We start from the raw sequence: 19,597 nt of genomic DNA, 5'->3' as shown, positions 1-19,597 counted from the left end.
ATGAATTAATTTTTCCCCCTTTTCAATTTAATTCAATCTTTAATTTCCTGAAGTTTTAAACGGCTTGCTATGATTTTTATTCAGTTCACAAAATTAAGAACTGTTCATTGGGTTCATTCTTCTTCCATCCAGGATCATGTGCAGAAACACATACAGCCTGTCAAAATACAGTGGTGGAAAAAGTATTCAGATCCTTTTTCTTGAGAATATTAAATTACTCCTTTACAACTAAAAGTCCTGCGTTTGATAATAAAAAGAAAAGGGGAAGTAATTATAATCATATCAATGCTGTATAGCTTTTTGAGGTGGAATCTGTTTTAGCTACTTAGTTTAGTCTTTATCAATATATCACACATCCCATAAGAAATTCATTTTTAGGATGGGAATTAGCAATAGCTGTCAAGTCAAAGCAATGGAATGAAAAGAATATATCTTAGAGAAATTTAAGTTGAAATAAAAAAAGCAGTATAAAATGATAAGTTGGGATGTTAACCAAATTACACATTCAGGAGACACATAAGAGCATTAGCATCCATCCTCAGTCAATTTTCTCCCACTCTGCTTTGGTCTCCACCGACGCCTGAGACAAATATCTGGTCCCTTAGCTGCAACATGCTCCTCTCGGTTCACTTGCCGGCTGCAACTTTTGTCTGCCTGCTGTGTGGTGCTGGGCAGGTAATGTACAGGGATTTTCACAGAGCTGTTTTAGTGAAAATAGCAGAGCGCAGCTTCAGCTGGGGACAGCGTTGATATCATAATTTTCTTTGGGTTTGTCACTTATATAGTCACGTTATCCATGAACCAAAATATTGACAAAATATTCCAGGAGCACCAGAATTACTTACATTTGTTTCTTTCAAAACAATATTTCCTTCATTGTTGTTTCCTCGTTGCAGCAAGTCCAACTTAAAAAATAAATTAAAATAAAGCTGACTAAGAAGTAGGCTACTACCAATGATTGTACGCAGAGATGGATCCACCTCTTGTGGCTGGCTGGTCATAAACCTCACCTCCTATATGTTAGTGGACGGGACAGGGACCAAACTAAAAAAGTCCAAGTAGATACATAAAAAAAAAAGTTTTTCCAAAGAGGGTCTCTGTCATTTTTGGTTGTTTTTATCACACGGATGTACGTTCAAGTGTTCATGCTTCTGATAAGTTTGGTTTTAATCAGTTATTTGATGCAAATAAAACAGGCACCGTGACTGACAGCTGAGATTGACTTGTGATTGGTCAGGTGGGTACACAGCAGGACATCGACACCGCGGCTCCACTCCGCGTTCATTACAGCACAGAATCTGGCTCCAAATCAGGTCACTCGTGCAACATGGCAGCAGCCTAATGCAGCACATTTTGGCTTAACCTCCACACTGAGAAAACATTTTAAAAAAAACATTAGTACCACTGTCTTCCACTAATGAAGAAGGAAAACAGGAGCCATTGCCTGTATGTCAGACATTGGGTCCAACACAAAACCAATTATTATTACTACCATGTTATTTGAAGTAGGCCAGTGTCTGGGGCGAGACTGAAATCCAACCGGGTTGGGGGAAGAGAAAAGGGAACATTCAGGATGTTTTAAATTTAATCATTTATGGCAGCTTGAGAAAACCGGGTGGGTCTGAGAAACTGTACCTGGAGGATGTTAGGATGAGAAACTTCTATTAGCTGCTCCCATAATTCATACAGACAGGCTCAGATAAGGCCTCATGCCCAGTTCCTTACATAAATCATGACTGTATGTCAGAGACCTGCCGCTTTTCCCTGCAAAGTTACCGATCAAGATCCCTTCAAAGAGCCTCTCTTTACATAACATATTAAATTACCACTGCTTAGAATAAACTCTCCCAACCCCTGTGAAGACTTCTGGACTAACCGATCTGCATAATATAGTGATACATGTCTGTGTCTGTTGTTGCAAATTAGGCTAGAGTAGTTTACATCCAGGACTGTGAATCATCCAGTCGAAACCTTCATGATAGAATACTGACATATTTTGCACAAAACAAAAAATAAAAAAAGAGAGAAACATAGAAAGAACCAGAAATTTGGTAATGAATGCACCTTAGACAGGGACGCTGGAAGTCAGTCAGATTCTGGGGTGTTGAGAGAAATTTTGAAATGAAGTCATGTTAAATGCATTTTAACAACACAGCATTCATGAGGGGTATTCATTTGAATGGCCAGCAACATTTTACACCAGTTTTAGAACATATTACGCAGCAACAGAATGCAGACCTGAACACCAACCCGATGCGCGTCAAAGCAGCATAGTAACATATTCTGCTGTGGTCAGTTTATTTGAGATTTATTATCGAGTCAGAGGTCTCGCCTAACATTATCTACATCATGCTCTACATTTGTGGGTCAGATAAGCTACACAAAAAAACCCACTGAATATTTTGAAAGTGAAATGCTATAAAAAAAAATAAATGTGCCTATTAGTTACAGCCCTTTTACCAGTGGCGGGCGCTGCAGCCCCCTCAGCACCCCTGCAACCAGTGAACTTGACATTATCCATTTCTTTGCCAAAAAAAGAAGAAAATGTTGATAAATCTACATATATTGCACTTTAAGTTGCATCAACTCGTTTTCTGGGAGCCACTTGGATCAAGCTGGAGCCAAACGGTGACACATTTTGATCTTAAACAGTTGTTATCAAACACTTGCGAGCAGCAGACACGGGGCAACTTTATGATTCATTTAGAATCATGTGTGCGGCCACACAACAAATCTACGGCCAATAATCTTTCTCCCGATAGCTCTGTTTTCGGTCTCCACCAAACTTCTGAGGAAATGAATCCAAACAATGTGCTGAGAGAGGCGAAAACTTCAATGGATCTCACTTCTCATTAGATCCGTCGCTAATATAAGAAGAGTGGGCTGCGTATACGGAGCGACAGTGGTGAGAATGTATGTGGAGAAGCGAGCCTGGCAGCCTGATGCTGCTGGGTGTATGGGAAGAGACTGGTGCCAAACGCTGGTTGTGGCACACTGTCTGCAGACGGCGCTGTGTAAAGACAACACAGCCGTACAGCAGCAACACCAACAACTGGGCTGGGAGTTTAGAGAGCGCTTCCTGCTGCACTTGAACATATTTTGATGAGGCCAACGGGCTTTCTTTTTTTTCAGCACACGGCTGCACACTCAAGACCCTCTCTGGACACAAGCATGGAAAGCTACTAACGGTGGCCGAGAGATGTGCCACCGCATCGCCGCCCCCGAATGAGCACGAGTTAGGAGTGAGGAGGCGCAATGTTGAAAGTTACGTGAAAGGGCAGGTACGTGGACCTTGAATTAAGTTTATTTTGGAAAAGTGTTAAAGGACCACGGTGACGCTTTGGGGAAAATGGCTTATTCATAATTTCACATCCCTTAAATGACCAGGAGCAAAAATGTGAAATCGCAAAATAACGTGAAAAACATGAAACCATTTACTCCGTTATCAGCAGTCATTTCTGAAATATTGAACGAAACAACATAGCTTCAAAAGTAATCTGTCACTTCGCAAAATATATGTATATGAAAAGCAAAGAAGATATGCATTTGAACGTAGAAATACCTTGAGGCCATAATCAGGCATCAGCACAGTGTCAAAAACACGGAGGATTCCATCAGGTAAGAAGTGGAGTCCGCGGAGAAAAAGATGAACTTTGCAAAAATGTTGCCACAATACAAGAAGGCGCCATCTGGCAACACAGTGATACTCGCTGTGTGACAATAATGGTGTAATTTGACCGTTCACATTGTTCTATATCTGTGAACTTACTGAAAACACTGCAGTCAATAGCAATGAAGATATTGGTTTGGGGATGTAGCATTAGAAACGCGGAGCACAATGGGTGATGCGTTCACTTACTGACGTGCATCTGAACAGTGACCTGTTCACTTACTGTTGTGTCCTTGACTGCGTTCGAGCCGCCGCTGTGCCTAAGGCCGACAAACCCATACTCACTTTGGCCGAGCTGAACTCAATTTGGTAAAACACTTTTTAAAGGAGAAAAATGGCTTACAGGTGACTTCCATCTCTGCTGCACTACGTGGTTTCAGGGCAGGTGAGTGCTTACTGTACACGAGATGAGGCGCTTCCAGGTATGATGTCTTGTTGAACCCGGCGTGCATGGATCATTGTTGAAGCTCCCTGTGGCGCTTCAGACTTTGGCAGGACCTGACAGCTTCATATTGTCGGTCCAAAAGCCCCACTCCGGGGCCCTGGTAGGCATGTGGTAGATATGCAGAGGTTGTTTTAGACATGTTGGCTCACATTGCATGAAGAGGAGCTGCTGCGTTCGCGGCCAGCTTCAGAGTTAAAAATGAAGAAAAAAAAATCAGTGTCCACCTTGGTATGTGGAATATGAACTAATAACTTATCGAGGTATGATAATGGGCTTTAAAAGGCAGAGCACTTTACGAGGTCCACAGCCCAGTCAGCAGTTATTGTGGTCATTGTAGGGTTAACAGGCAGAACAGAATGGCATCATAAACATGCAGCCCCTCCAAAAAAAAAAAAAAAAGGGTTCAGTGGGACTAACCCGAAGATTGGAAATTGACATGATTGTGACAGATGATGACATACACTGTCCGACGGGGGCAAACAAATAAACGGAGACCGACATGGACTGACACACAAGTGTGATGATGAATTAGGTGGATAACAGCTTTTTAAAGACAAACTGTTCTTTGCCAGCGAGGACCCACCAACAGGATGAAGGGGACCATTTTATTTGACGGTTTCAGAAGTGTCAGTCTGTAAAAACCGGCAGTGAAACCTGCCGCATTCTGCATACGGAGCTGTTAACTCATTGAAAGAATTTCACTCCAAGTGTCACATTGGACCACTAAATAATCTAATGGAGCTATATCTTTTAATTCTGAACTTTATATATATAAAAATATTGGCGGATTTCTTTCTTACCCCATAAACATTATACTTTGGGCCATTCATTCGCGAGCAACCTGGAAGTTTTTTGCGTGAAAGTTCTCCCCATATTGGAAATTCTCTCTGGTTGGGCTCGTGTTCTTCAGCGGACCAGAAACACGACTTAAAATATATGTCAGCGGGATAAGTAGTAAACAAGAAAAGTGTTTTCGCAAATTTAAAAGTGTGATATCAGGTCAGTATGTTGAGCTCAGCTTGTCCTATTGCCCCCCAAGTGGATAAAAAATAATCATTTATTGAACTATCAGCTTTTGTCTCTTCAAAAATTTGTATTGGTCTTTGTTTCCAAATAATACAGTTAAGACACAGGTCTTTTCATTACATTTTTTCTTTGGTAATATATTATTTGTTTAGTATATGAAATGTACTTGCAAAATTACTGGTCACTTTTTCCCCAGAGCACAAGGTCAAGTCTTCAAGTTAAAGCCTTATAAAAAATGTATATGCATCACCTCAAACATAACTTTTCGCCTTCAGGCGCTGAAATGTCATTTGACTGATCGGCTCATAGGCCAATTTACAGGTTGGTCTTCACTTTAAATGTTGCAAAAAAATGCAAATGACAGCAAAGCAACAAATCTGTCAGACCGAACAAAATGTTTGTCGGGTTTCTGGATGAATGATGTAATGTACAATTTTTTCATTGATTTTTTTTATTTAATCTAAACTAATTAAGTGGTGTTGTTTTTATGGTTTAAGGTTTTTTTGAGCCACATTGTGTGTGTGTTTGACAGAGATGAGCAGCGGCAGGAAGATGAATATGTTTCCCTGACAAAGTGTGTGAGATGGGGCGATAGTGTCAGTGGGTGGAGGCAGATGGAGCAGATGCTGCAACAGAAACCAGTCGGTGCCCCGACATGCTGGACACGGCAGCTGCTCTCCTCCAGGCTACTCCTCTCCCACCCATTAACTGACTGAGTGTGGCAGGCGTATACTTAGTTCTTTTTACAGCAGTTGACATTATCACCCCCGCCTCCTTGGTAATGATACTCACGTGAACTGTTTTCATGCCAGAAAGCTATATTTTACACTGATAATTTCCTCCTTGATTGCACTTTCATGTCACTGAAACTGATGGGGCTGGTATTAATCATTCTGTGGAAGCAGATAAAGTCAAATCCATTCAACATGTTCTCTCCGCCCAAGGGCCCTGGGAGTGTGTCACAGCACTGATTCATGACAAGGTGAAATTTATCTGATGATCTTGATGATTAGATTTTTTTTCTAAAAAGTGCGGGCAGTTTATTCAAATAATGCTGGCTCAACATCTTAATAAATACGTGGACTCATCTTTTTCACTTCAACCTTACATTTTTTGTTTGTTTTCATGGTGAGAAGATATTTAACTTGTCAGTGGTGGAAAATGTGTCTACATGAATTTAAAAAATGTAATTATGATAATTTATTTTTAATTATGTACTTTCTTTAGAAAATGTTTGCACTGAATGAGTTTAATTTTTTTTAAAAAGCAAAAGATGCACTTCCATACAGAAAATTAAACTATCTTCTGTCTTTAGCCTCTTCATTGCCCTGATGAAGACAGGACTGACCACACTCAGGCTTTTATTTGTTTTATGAAATTCTATAGAAAAATTTGTTCGATGACAAGATTCATGTCTTAAGTTCAAACCAGCAGTGGACTTACCTTTGTTTACAGCGGTAGAGAAGATCTGTTGCGGTACGATCAGTCCAAACATGTTTCATAGGTGACTGACCCTTCAAACCTGTTGGAACTGACCGTGCGGTGCATTGCGTTCTAAAGGAGATGGGGCAAAAAGAATCATAATGGTACAAAGAATTTTGATGAGTATTATATGGCATCGTGAGTAGACTGTGTGTTTGTTGTTAAAAGGATATAGGGCAACATCAAAGACGTGTCTGTGGGAGAAAAGCAGAGACGGCAAAGCTGAGAAAAGACCAAAAAAAATGAATCATTGCACAAACGCTGGACATAAATAACCCAACCTACAGTATGTCTCGCAGCTTAATACTGACCAGACGGAGGTAATGACTATTGGCCCAGACACAGTCAATGCCAACACCTTAAAGCATCTGGGCTCTCGGTTCCAAAACATGCGATACGGACGTAAAGATCTTGATGTCACCTTCCATAACGGCCTCACCTTGAACAATCACGTCAGGAAACGCTCTCTGATCAACCTCGTTTTTATCCAGGAGAAAAACCTACCCTGTTTCACATGCTTTTATTTCCCCATGATTGGATACGTGCAGATCTCTCTTCGCCTGCCCGAGCCAACAGAGTTTGCATAACTCACAGGTTGTCCAAACTGCAGCAGACAAGACTTCTCACCAAAACCACTGAAAGAGAGCACATCACAGTACCCCCATTTTAGCTTCTCTTCATCGGCGTCAAGGTAAATTTGAAAGAATACATTTGAAGATTTTATTGTTGAGTTTAAGTCCCATTCTGGACTTGCACCCAAGTACATTTCAGACCCTTTGATACCATATGTGCCGAGACCCTTGGTAGCCATTCCAGAGTCCCGGCTGACGACCAAGGGTCACGGGGCCTTTACTGTTAGGGCCCCACACCCCGCTTCGGAAGAATCTCCCTGAAGAGATCAGTCGGATGAGCTCTTTATCTTCTTTTAAATCTCTCTTAAAGACACTTTAAAAGTGCTTTCTCAGGACTTGGCTTCTCAATTTGTTTAATTCCTTATTTTTTCTCTTTCTCTGATCTGACTTTTTTTTTAACATGTTTTATGTTTTCTCTTCTCATCTGTAACATTTTCCACTCTTAATTAATACATCTAATATTAATGATTAATCATTGAGCCGAGGAAATAAAAATATTCACTGTTTTCTTCATTATGGAGATCATCCCGTTGTGTGTAACACATTTTAATACATAAACTGGAGTTCCATTCAAGGTAACAAATTCACTTGGTTATGAATGAGAAGTTATTTTTATCCGTGCCTTACAGTAGGTTTTCTGTCAGCATGTTTGCTCATACTGCCCCCTGCTGCCCGATATAGTCCATGTTCACAGCAGATATCAATTCTGCCACCTACATTTAAAATCCTAAGAACTATCCAGCTTTCCACACTGACACCAATCGCTTCACAGGGCTACTGTTTCTTCTGTGCATTATGTATTGTTTTGATGTAAACAGACAGTGGCCAGATAAAGTAGCTAAAGTAGCGACTGTACAACACTGACTAAATATTATGACATAAATGCCCATACTGAAAAAAAAGTCAGGTGCTGTTATAGTGGGCATGTTTAAGGGGGTCTCACATCATATTCATAATTAAGAAAAATTACTTGTCAAAAATAAAATCACTTTGATAGAGATATTTGTTACCATCAATAATTAATTGTTCGTTTTTCCAACCCCGTCAGAGTTGACTGGGGTGAAAATTAAAAGTTGTTCCAGCGTCGACTTGACAGATGCTCTATAAAATATAACTTTCAATGCAGTAATATTCAGTGGAATGGAACAAACACACGATTTGACCAACAAATGTCAACAAGTGAAATTTTGAAGTTGTGGTATTAACTATTTAGGATATAGCTTTTACTGCAGCCGTACTGTTTTCTATACAGTATTTGAAGTTCTTACATCAAAAGTTGGGTTTTTATAGGAGAATATCTCATGCTGAAAATTTAGAAGAAAAAACAAGGCAAAAACTTCCACACTTCTTACAGGGTTTTAATTTTTTTTTGCAAAAACTTACTTGACATTGGAACTTTGAGAAAATGTTTTTCTTTCGACAGAAACCAGGCACAAAAAACAACATAGAGTGAACAAATCTTCAAACGTGCGTGCTCATCCACTTGAAGCCACTTCGAATGGGTAGTGCTGGGGGAAATCGTGGACGACCTTCAGGGCTTCGTTGTAGAGCTCCAGATCTGTGGGACAGAACGCACCGCGAGTCACGACTGATGAATGCTACTGTATTACAGATGGTTCATTGTTCATCAAATAAAAAAAAGCTACCAAAGGAGATGCCTTTTTCCTCTCGTAGCATGTTGTATGTTGTGGCCATTATTCCTCCTTTGTTGGACACCATACCGATCACCTCCACCACGCCGCTCATCTCCTCTTCCAGCTGGAAGAATTTGTAGATAATAATACATAAATAACATGATTTAAATACCCTTATCTTATTGAATCTAGGTTTAGACGTCATCACTACCTTTTCTCAATGTCAAAAATGTTTGCTGGGATAGTTTATACATAGATGTTTTGTTAATGGGATCAATATCCTTTTTCCTCAGCTTAAATACAAGACTGCAGCGATACTGTACCTATCCTTTACAGTTGTGTCACTCCCTCAAAGTGCACTGTTCCAGATGTGTTGAAGCTTTTATCAAATGAAGAACACCATGTTGACAATGACGTCAGAGAGAGCTCCTCGCAGTTCAGTTTGAAAAGTTTTTAGCTAAACTGTGTGATGGGACATTAATGTAATAATGAGAGAAGAATACTGAGCAGGAGGCCACTGGTTGTGCTGCTAAACACACAAAGTTCTGTCTCAAAAAAGTAAAACATTCCTAAATAGCAAAATATTGTTCTGTAGGAACTAAGAGAGTGACATTTGGCCTCTGCTGGACAGTGCGACCACTTTCCCCATTTACACCCGGCAGCAAAATGCATTTTGGGTAATTGGATTGAAATCCGATAGAGTTTGACCACATAAAATTATCAAATTATGATCCAATTGGCAAGGCCCCTCCATAGGTGGCCAGGGAAGTACTGGGACAACATAGAACACAAGTGTAAATGTAGTTAATTTTTCAGTCCACATACGACGACTACATGGGTGGAAATAATAATCCACGTGAGATAACAGCAGCTAGGCAGCTGTTAGCCAGTAAACACAGGAAAAAAGTCATAAAATGAGAGGAGGATGTGACGTGACCTGCAAAGATAGATCTGACCTCAATGTGGACACTGGAGACACACATGATGTCCTAGTGTCTCAATGTAACTTGGGAGCCGGGGGTAAAGTGAATCAAGAGGAATGAGCATTTAAAAGGAGGACGGGGAGAATCCAAATGTAAATCTGGATAAGGTTGCGTCTGCAAACTGATCATGATGTCATTAAAGATAATTACACTACCGAGCTCACACATAAACAGATGAATGTCGTAAAGCGTCTTGTGGTGCGTGACATCATTGATACTTACAGAAAAGAATTTCATTTTAATCGAAAACGGAACTAATCTAATCTAATTGGAACTGCAGCAGCATATCTATTGTTTTTCTACCCCTTGTAGGGCTGCAACTAACTATTATTTTCATTATCGATTAATCTGTCGGTTATTTTCTCGATTAATCGATTAGTTGTTTGGTCCATAAAATGTCATAAAACAGTGAGAAATGTCGATCGTGTTTTGTTTAGTCCACACACCAAGGATATTTAGTTTACTGTTACAGAGAGGCAAAGAAACCAGAAATATATTCACATTTAAGAAGCTGAATCAAATACTTTTTACCTTTTTTTCATAAAAATTAATTGCACCGGTTAATCGATTATTGAAATAGTTGGCGATTCATTTGGTAGTCGATTACTAATCGATCAACTGTTGCAGCTCTGACCCCTTGTATCGAAAACAGCTCTCCCTGCCTCCATTCACTCTGGACTGCCTCGCGGGCGCCCCCTACACAACCCGGAAGTAGTGAGAGTGGACGTTCTCCCTATATTAGAGATTCCCTGGTTAGTTAAGAAAATAACTATAACAATATAAAATATCTATATAGGCCATTTCAACAGCAAACCAATTTTTAGCTAATCATTTTTATTCCAAGTCAAACAAACTTTTCGAAGACCTGCCGTGGAGCTGCCATATTTATTTATAGATCAGATTAGTTTGGAGACTTGAATGTATTGGGGGTACAGTGACCAGTCACACCAATAATGTTGCTCTGGGGCTTGTGAACCAGCAGTCACACCGTGGGCCTGAATTAAATCAAATGACTCATCACGAGAATCCTCAGTGACTAAAGACCAATGACCTCACTCCACCTACTCTCATTGATGTCAGATTAAAAAGCGTGATGAGGTTGATGTACTCACGGGATCGTTGAGTTCAACTGTTGCAATCTTGCCTTCGCCATCCGACAACGTGAACGTCTTCCCTGTCGGGTGAACCTGACAACGCACACACATGAAGACTGGTTGTCACGGGCATTCAACAGAGCAACGTTGATGACTCGCGGGAAAACGGACATTTGAATTGTGAGCTAGCTGCGGACAACACCGACCTTTTCAACGCGCCCGACGAAGCACACCGGTTTGTTGATGTGCTGCGACAGCATAGAGCAGTTTATTCTCGTTTTGGGGACATCCAGTATTGCTGCCATGTTCACAGTCTCTTGGCTGTTGCTCTACTGAACTCGGGGACAAAGCTGCACAGCGCGGGAAATGTTTCGCCGTGTGCTTTTATGTTACGGGGCAGCACGAACGGGTGGGGTGTACAATAATGACGTTGAAACCCGCCCCGGCTTGCGAGTGAGGCGAACCGTGTGGTTAAAATCGAACGCCCCACGCACTCCCTACGACATATCCTCTGTGCTCTAACAAATAATTCCCCGGAAACATCCGAAAATAAGTTCCGACTCGTGTTTCTGACACATTTGCAGCGGAACCCCCAATGCGACAGTTACAGTTTCTACACGAACATGGGCAGATGTTGAGGCTAGTGACTTTAACACAACAGACAGAGGAGGTTATATTTAGTGCTTTACAAAACGTCAGCGAAGTGAACTCCTCAGCATTGAACTGAAACTAACCGATTCGAACCAAACCGAACGAAAGTAAAACGTTATGGAACCAGGAAGTGACTTCATGGTTTTATTCCGAACTTAATGTCACGGGACAACGACAGCCGTTCATCACATTCGCTTCGTACCTTTCTGGGAGCATAGTTTCGTTTTACCATAAAAGGAGTTTGAAAAAGGTAAAGTGTTGTGGTTTTGTTATCATGTTATACTAAATGCTGGTTTTAATTTAAAATAAATTCGTCGTCCTTGCTGCAGGCGCATTATAAAGTCGTAATAAACGTTTTAGTCCCAACATTTGATTACCAGTATTTAGTGTCTGATTTTTCGAGAGGGGATTTATATTTTTGACCCTTGATCCATTGTAGTTGTCATATATTACGTTTTCCTAATGTGAGTTTGTGATATTTCAGTGAGGGGATCCTTTCAGTCTACATTGTTTTCGAACACATGACACTTTGTAAAATAAACCAGTCAACTCTCATGCTGTAACTGCTGCTGCTCTCACCTTTCCTCTCTTCTGTTGACAGAGGCCCGTCATGTTCAGTTTCCTCGGCCTGCGTAAAGACTCCAAGAAGTCCACCTCGGACAAGGAGGCAGATGGAGGCTTTGTTATCATCGGTGAGAGACATCGGCTCACACGGACCTGACGTATTGGTGTTTTCAGCAACACCACGTCTGGTTCACTAACTTTCCCCACGTCTGACGATGGTAGAGAGCGGCGAGAAACATCAAGTGTATCTAGATGGATGGTTTGATGCAGGTTACAGACTGACTTCTACTAAATTGGTAAACGTCTGTGTAGATACAATATTTGATCCACCATTCCCTATAGACAGTGCATTGTTAAACTGACAATGTTTGGAGTCTGGTGTGATGCTTCCTTCATTAGTTTCTACCCAGTAAATGAAAAGGTGAATTCAGCTGGTTGGTAGCTGCTGTTGAATTTATGACATTCAAAATATTACAGTTGAAACACTTATGTAATATGTACCATATAATATAGTCAACCAGCATTTAGAGAGACCCGAAGTGTTACACAGGTTATTCATCATTCTGAGCTTTTACAGAGGTGATGTGACCAAGAAGGTGTTTATGGAAAAGGAAATATGATTTCAGGAAGCTCACAGTCTTTCCTTGTTGCGCTCGTGATCCTCCTTCACTGTGTGACGAAATCCCGAAATATCATAGATTTTTACAACTTCCTCAGATTGCGTTACTTGCAACATAGTGAGCACAGTTTTTCTTAAAGTCTGTTGTTTGTTGTTTGTTGTTTGTTGACCTTGGAAACAGTAATTTGATTAATAGCTTCTCGTGCCTTCATCCCCGGGTCCTCATTAGTATATGGGGATCTTGACATTACCCCCATATTTGACCAGCTTATTATTAAATGGCCTATGTTTCATGCATTGGTCACATGAGGACAACTGATACATCTCAATTATCATGAAATGCGACTAAAACCCCCAGAAAAAAAGCAAATAAGAAGACCTTAAGTCGAGAAAGTTGTCAAAACAATCGTTTCTTGTTCATGATCATATTGTGATGTCGTGCAAAAATCAAAGGATTATCTTGACACACAAGTTGAGGCAGCAGACATTAGACAAACCCTGAATTAAAATGTTGTTACTATTGCATGAAACTGATTGTGTACATAAGGAGTTCATCAGCGGCTGTGGCTCAGGTGGTGGAGCAGGTCATCCACTAATCAGAAGGTCGATGGTTCGATCCCTGGGTCCGCATGCCGAAGTGTCCTTGGTCAAGGCCTTGAATGCAACCTAAACTGCTACTGATGGATCTATCGGCAGTGTATGGATGATTTGTGATAGAAAAAGCACTGTGTATAGAAGTGTTATGTGAATGATCGATGAAACTTGGAAAAACACAAACGTAAACACTTGTAAATACAGTCTTTAAGATAAGAAAGTCATCTAGCAGAGAAGTGCAGTATTATCTGCTGTTTATCCTTCTCATGGCTTTGATTGGTGAAGCTGGTGGAGCTGACACAGATGGTCAGGGGATGCATGCTGCATCTTTGGCAGAGGAGAGTGAGTGGTCAGAGCCAGGTTTCTCATTCAGATGGAGGCAACCAACTGAGCTCGCAGACATTCACTGCAAACTCCCTGCTTCTACTATATATACATGTGCATGGTTCTCCACTGTGGGGAGAGAAGGATAACAGCATTATCTTGTCACTTTCTTCTCCCATCAGCCCCCTCTACTCACCCGGTGACCAACCTTGAAATAGGCAGAGATGTGGACTAATGATACATGATGGTCCAAGATGATTTATATATGTAGCCTTTTTTCTTTTCTTTTTTTTACAAAGTTGTTATGACCTGTATATTCAGGTTATACCAAGCATTTTATCAGGAACACCACACTAATGCTGGGTAGGTCCATGACCTTTCACGGTTGCCTCGCAGCAAAAAGGTTCTTGGTCCAAATCCCGGTTCAAACCACAAACCCAGGGCATTTCTGTGTGGAGTTGGAATGTTCTCCCCATGTCTGCATGGGTTCTCTCTGGGTTCTCCGGCTTCCTCCCACAGTCCAAAGAGGTTATGTAGATCAAAGGTATGAATGGTTGCCTTTGTTTGCCATGTGATACGTTGGCAACTCAACCGGCTCCGGGTGAGCTTGCAGAGATCTGGAAGTGTCCAGTTGTTCGCTGTCATTTTGGACTCCTTGAGATCTGAAGACTGACTACATGTGCTGACGGTCCAGACACCTGAAGGGACTTTCACTTGTCATTGTCCAATTTGATTTAGTAGCGTCTAGTGTTGTGCAATGCACCTGGGCTAAGTTGTCATCAGATATAGCCGTATGTTCAAAAAAAGAGAAACGTGGTTCTGTAGCAAAGAAACTCCTATCCCTAATACACATGAATCTCTTGGTCAATGTGGACAAAGTCAAGAAAAAAAAAAAAACCTGGAATTGCCAACACTGTGCTTGTCCATATAAATTGGCTGTTTTTGTTTAACTGAATCCTGAAATACTGTAATTTTACCTCCACATCTCCATTTTCCGATTTTGGTTAACGATATCTGCCTTATTTGCTCTGCAGGAGAGACGGTTGAAGAACAGAGGAGAAAGATGCAGAGCATTAACATCGCACACCCATCAACAAACGTCATAGTTCAGCCATCAAGGGTGAGCGTGCTGGAAGTATTGTCTTTTTTTCCTTTTCTAAGCGATCCACCCTTCAGACCAGCTCACACAGAACCGTCTCCACTGCTGTGATAGCAGGTGCTGAGCTGCTGTGCCAAAATGTCCTTCTACCAGTCACCACACTGGCTTCAAACCCGAGCTGAGACAGAAGCAGACAAACGTCTCTGCTGGGCCTTCTATTTCTTCGTACATTAACTTTATGAATCTTAAGACTTGCTGCATGTCCCACAATTAGTGAGCGGCTCATCCCTCCAGTCTTAATAATACGTGGCAACAGGAAACACTGCAATGCAAAAACACTGTAACCACACACACAAATATGCACACATGCTTCCAGAACCTACTGATCTGAACAAGGCTCAGTCAATTTAAAATATCTGAACATTCCTCTGAACGGGATTTGAATTACAGGAAGACCAGCGCAGGTTTGCTGAAAACAGTAGTTAATGACGACAGCTGTAATGTTACCACCACATAGCCACCAAATATATATGGGTGTGTTAAGATGTATGCACTCTGCAGGCTGATTTGAAAAAGCTCAGTTTTGAAGTGAGAAAAACTCTGTCTCAGTCAAGACAGGCACCTTAAATATAAAGTAAAGATGTGTTTTTACAAAAGTAACCAGCTTAATGTGCGCATACTCTTGAGTCTGCTTGTGTGACAGATTGTTACAACCACACTCTGCCATCTGCATTTGCTGCCTCATATACATGGTAGTATTGAACTTGATACAAATATTTCCCAGACCAAATTTCTGTAGAGAAAATAGTCTCAAAATGGTCTAAAAGTGAAAAATAAGAAATGCGTACAATGATCTGTATGTAAATTTGAACAAATTGATACATCACGACGCCACCAGTGGACAAAAACTCCCTGAGGTACCTACGCATGACTAGTGCTTCAAAAACTCATTCCTCCTTTCCCCCTTTTTCTGAAACATTGGGAAATTATAAATAGAGTCTCTGTTGCTAAAGTCGTTCCCATGGTGGAGGATCTTCGTGTTGTGCTTTGTTTAATAGAAACTCTGCAGGAGAGCACAACAGAAAACCTCCTCTGTTCAGAATGAGTGAAACCAACTGTACTCACAACAACTTACCACCGATGACCGCCACGGAAAATATTAAAATTTAGCTCCACTTCTTGAGATTATACATATAACTCCTATTTCGCAAATGTGTGGGCTTCCGTAACAAAGAGCTGTTCTTCAATAAATGGTAAATGTATTTATATAGCGCTTTTCTAGTCATACAGGAAAGTCACATTCACCCATTCACACACATTCATACAGCGCTGCTATTTACCACGCATTTTTCTGTCACATTCATACACTGTCGGAAGAGCCGTCAGAGGCAAGTTAGGGTTAAGTGTGTACTGGCAGAAGCTGGGATCGAACGACTCTATGTCCTGAGCCACAGCCACCAATAAAGGATGGAAGGATGTTTATTTTTTAGGTTCCAAGGACAACACCTTGAATTGAACTGACTCTGTTAAAACAGTGTACACTGAATAAAACTGTGTCCCCCTTTTCCTCACAGTCATCCTACACCCTTCCAGCTCCACCCTCCAACAGCATCCATACAGCTATGCCCACCACGGGGCAGGTAGCTGGGCCCTCATCGGCGGAAGCTGCTTCAAGTCTTCCGGATGTACTCGGGGACATCCCCTTCACTTTGGCCCCTCACGTCCTAACCATGCAGACAGGATTCCAGCTCATTCCCGACGTGCTGCTGTCCCGGGACATTAACTACAACCTGGCCAATTTTCAGTACGACTTCACTTTGGAGAACTCTGTGCTCCATAATGCCTAGTTTGTCTGAATGTCAACATCCTGGCTGTCAGCAGGGGTTCACACTGTGGCAAAAATTAGCAGAGTGTTGGTTATGTGAGACCCAGCTCTTCAATTTACTGAACCAGCAAAATGTGTTTCGGTAGGATTATGAGGAAATACAATCTCACTCAAATTACATATAACAAAGTTTTAGAACTGCAAAGCAGCCTTTCTCTAATCAACTACCCTTTAGATTAATTTCAAACTATGGCTGTGGAAATTAAATGAAATTGAAAGGAAGCAAGGAAGCAAGGAAGCACGGCAATCTCCCTGATGATGATGATGACTCATTCTAAATGAATTGCTTTGTCGGAACACAATGAACTTGTGCTTGAGTTGTTCCTTGTTGTGTTACTCCCAGTGTGAACATAATAAGGAACAGAGGAGTACAGTGTGTTATGATGATGTTATCCAAATGGACAGCATAATTATGGGTTATTACAATGTGGGTTGATAACAATGCACTCAGCAAGACGTTTGTCGAGATCTGGGGACGCTGCTGCACAGAGGTCAGCGTGGTCAAGCCAAAAATAAATACGCCGCAAATGTTGGTGGCAGTCTATCATTGCCCATAACTACTGTAGGTATGATAGGTCATAGTTGAACCAAGACGTTAGTCAATAAACTGTGATGGATGTTTTACAGTATGTAGTGTTATGTTACAGTTCACCTTTCATTTCTCTTTCAGTTAGGTTTGACTAACCTGGTGATATTGTTTACAACCTATCTGCTTGTTTGAATCCTTTTTTTTTATGAGAATACTTCGACACACCCTGAATCTGACAGGTCCAGACAAAGTATCAGGGTTGCGTCCTTTTCATTTTTTAAAGTTCTGGGCTTGGGTTTGGTTTGTGTTTGATTATTTTTTTTAAATTCAGACGTCTCTTTCCAACGATACCAATAGTCTTTTGTTGCAGGTAGATACTCTAAGCCCAGAGACAGTAGAGAGAGAGAGAGAGAGAGAGTTGTAGCCATTTTAGCTTGAAAAGCTAACTGTAGTACAAAGACTTTATACAAAGATGGATTCTCTCCACTTAAAAAAATATCTTGGTTACGAGTGTTACCGTGTTGTGTTGGTGACTTTGTTTGGAGTCTGCGCCGTAATGATGGTGGAGTGGAGCCACATTGTCAAGGTCTCACTGGTGCACCTGCCCGACCATCACGAGCCAATCTTATTCAGGAGTAGTCAGGTCTACATAAAACTGGCTTGTAAAAACATGTGTTGGGGCTGGGTTCACATCCCAGTCCAAACCACAAAAAAGTTGTACAAAATTGAAATTATCTTTCAGGTCAAGGTATACTACTAATGCTATGAGCTAGGTATTGTTCATATTAGGTTGCCAATTCCTAAAGCAACGAAATTTATTCGACCTCATTTGAGCATTTGGCTCCCCAATGATGATGCAATAACTATTGAAAACTTGGTCTTAAAAAGAATCACTTGATAGAAAGTAATAATTCATGAATCTTTTGAATCATCTGTTTATGTTGGAGCTAAAAACAAGTAAAGATTGTCAGAATGATAAAGTGAAAATGTACAGTAAGAATATTTTTTAATTGCTACGGCTCTTATGTCAAAATGCCATTGCATACATCCCTTTGTGCAGCAGTTAATGTTTTGAGTATTGTACACCTGTTATTCTCTGCAAATGACCATCGTGTCTGAATCTTGCTTCCTGGCCTTCCATTTGGCCCCGCATATTTGTCCTCGCATCATTAATTAACTCCATCATTTATCCAATCTGTATTTGTTCTTTAGTCTCTGCTGTCTTGTGTTTACAGAAACACATTTTTCATTAGGTTGCAGTCACATATACTGTACGCGTCATTAGTTATGGCTTTGATCAGTATACTGGTGTACACAGTGAATACCTCAGAGGTTAAACTGTACAACAAATTTTTACACGTTGAAACACCGAGAGATGTGAAGGGCGCGAGCCGTGTCTCTTTTCACCGATACAGAACATTAATGCTAATCAGGTGAAAAAATCACTCGCTGTTGTTTGTTTTAAGTTTTCCACAAACTGTTTTGTCCTTAAAATCATTGAACCTTTGTGGATTTGAGAAGAAAAGTCAAAGCCTCATCTGTTTTTGAAAACAGACATTTGTGTAGATAGACATGATTAATTGAAAGTGCTTGAATTTATACATTTTTGGCAAAAATATAATTTCTTGTGAAATTTATTTTTAACCCAACATTATTGAAATGGACTTTGTGCTGCTGTCAGCATGTCTCCCGCCATCTCGTGTGCTGTGTTGGAGCTTTTGTTTTTTGTTCATGGTAATTGCATAAATCATATTGTATCCCTTGTGCTTTGTAACCGGTAAACACTATAGAATCCAGGCTGTCTCACTTACCCAGTAATCCAGCTTTACAGTTTTTGCTTTGAGTACTGTTGTCTTGGACTGATGCGTACTTCCTGGTTTGAATCATGGTCCCAGCAGGGTCCATGAAGCTGGATGGACCTACTGTATGTCATTACCTGGGGTGATGTCCAATTTGGTGTTAGGTTATTTTGAGAAATACATTTATTTACATCCCGAATTTCCCCGTTGTGGGACGAATAAAGGTACATCTTATCTTACATAGTCATGAATTTACCCAGGAATGCTGTAATTTTACCTCTGGTCGTTTGTAACTTGGTCTCTTTAAAAACCTGTTGTGCCTTTTACACAGTATGCAGCCCACATGCCTTTCAGATTGTACCTTTCCCTCTCACTAAAGTGTATTTTTCATGAACCAAGCTGTTCCCTGGTTTAAAGCATATGTTGATGATGGTGTGGTGTTTTCTCGGTTGTGACTGTGGATGTAAACTTACTTTACAAATAAATGGGATGACTGTGTGGTGTTTTATCATCAAATGAGAAACAAGGGTCACTCATGTCACTTGATCGATTCAACACTGCCTTTAA

At 40.8% G+C, this 19,597-nt stretch overlaps 3 protein-coding genes across 5 annotated transcripts in view; 1 reads left to right on the top strand and 2 right to left on the bottom strand.

Annotated features, from left to right (window-relative positions):
• col28a1a (collagen, type XXVIII, alpha 1a) overlaps nucleotides 1–7,258 on the bottom strand; it is a 31,225-nt gene extending 23,967 nt beyond the window's left edge. The window contains exons 1-3 of one of the 3 annotated variants that reach the window (XM_035619986.2): nucleotides 7,128–7,258; nucleotides 6,585–6,817; nucleotides 4,068–4,299 (exon numbers count right to left, since the gene is read on the bottom strand). The gene's annotated coding sequence lies outside the window, so the exon portion shown is untranslated. Of the gene's footprint in view, nucleotides 1–4,067; nucleotides 4,300–6,584; nucleotides 6,895–7,127 lie in introns of those variants that run through there. The other 2 variants (XM_047330183.1, XM_047330182.1) reach the window with 2 other exon arrangements.
• Nucleotides 7,259–8,597: 1,339 nt separating this feature from the next.
• rpa3 (replication protein A3) lies at nucleotides 8,598–11,373 on the bottom strand. Its single transcript, XM_035619995.2, has 4 exons — nucleotides 11,173–11,373; nucleotides 10,985–11,059; nucleotides 8,902–9,013; nucleotides 8,598–8,813 (listed from the first exon to the last, which is right to left on the bottom strand). Exons 1-4 carry the CDS (start codon nucleotides 11,269–11,271, stop codon nucleotides 8,731–8,733), a joined length of 369 nt encoding a protein of 122 aa, XP_035475888.2. The 5' UTR covers nucleotides 11,272–11,373; the 3' UTR covers nucleotides 8,598–8,730.
• A 193-nt stretch (nucleotides 11,374–11,566) lies between these two features.
• On the top strand, nucleotides 11,567–19,528 carry umad1 (UBAP1-MVB12-associated (UMA) domain containing 1). Its single transcript, XM_035619994.2, has 4 exons — nucleotides 11,567–11,867; nucleotides 12,219–12,309; nucleotides 14,753–14,838; nucleotides 16,392–19,528. Exons 2-4 carry the CDS (start codon nucleotides 12,228–12,230, stop codon nucleotides 16,662–16,664), a joined length of 441 nt encoding a protein of 146 aa, XP_035475887.1. The 5' UTR covers nucleotides 11,567–11,867; nucleotides 12,219–12,227; the 3' UTR covers nucleotides 16,665–19,528.
• The last annotated feature ends 69 nt before the right edge of the window (nucleotides 19,529–19,597 follow it).

Source organism: Scophthalmus maximus, chromosome 22 (genome assembly GCF_022379125.1).
Source record: "Scophthalmus maximus strain ysfricsl-2021 chromosome 22, ASM2237912v1, whole genome shotgun sequence".
Taxonomy (NCBI): domain Eukaryota; kingdom Metazoa; phylum Chordata; class Actinopteri; order Pleuronectiformes; family Scophthalmidae; genus Scophthalmus; species Scophthalmus maximus.
Note: the sequence above shows the minus strand (reverse complement) of the source record. Positions and strands in the feature narration are given on the sequence as shown.

What these genes read in the sequence shown, in the direction of transcription:
- rpa3 (XM_035619995.2), bottom strand. Translation starts at nt 11,271, where the DNA reads ATGGCAGCAATACTGGATGTCCCCAAAACGAGAATAAACTGCTCTATG. An exon ending in TCGTCGGGCGCGTTGAAAAG is followed by an intron (nt 11,060 to 11,172) that starts GTCGGTGTTGTC and finishes GTGCGTTGTCAG; the next exon opens with GTTCACCCGACAGGGAAGAC. An exon ending in GGAAAAAGGCATCTCCTTTG is followed by an intron (nt 8,814 to 8,901) that starts GTAGCTTTTTTT and finishes TCTGTCCCACAG; the next exon opens with ATCTGGAGCTCTACAACGAA.
- umad1 (XM_035619994.2), top strand. Translation starts at nt 12,228, where the DNA reads ATGTTCAGTTTCCTCGGCCTGCGTAAAGACTCCAAGAAGTCCACCTCG. An exon ending in TGGAGGCTTTGTTATCATCG is followed by an intron (nt 12,310 to 14,752) that starts GTGAGAGACATC and finishes TTTGCTCTGCAG; the next exon opens with GAGAGACGGTTGAAGAACAG. An exon ending in TCATAGTTCAGCCATCAAGG is followed by an intron (nt 14,839 to 16,391) that starts GTGAGCGTGCTG and finishes TTTTCCTCACAG; the next exon opens with TCATCCTACACCCTTCCAGC.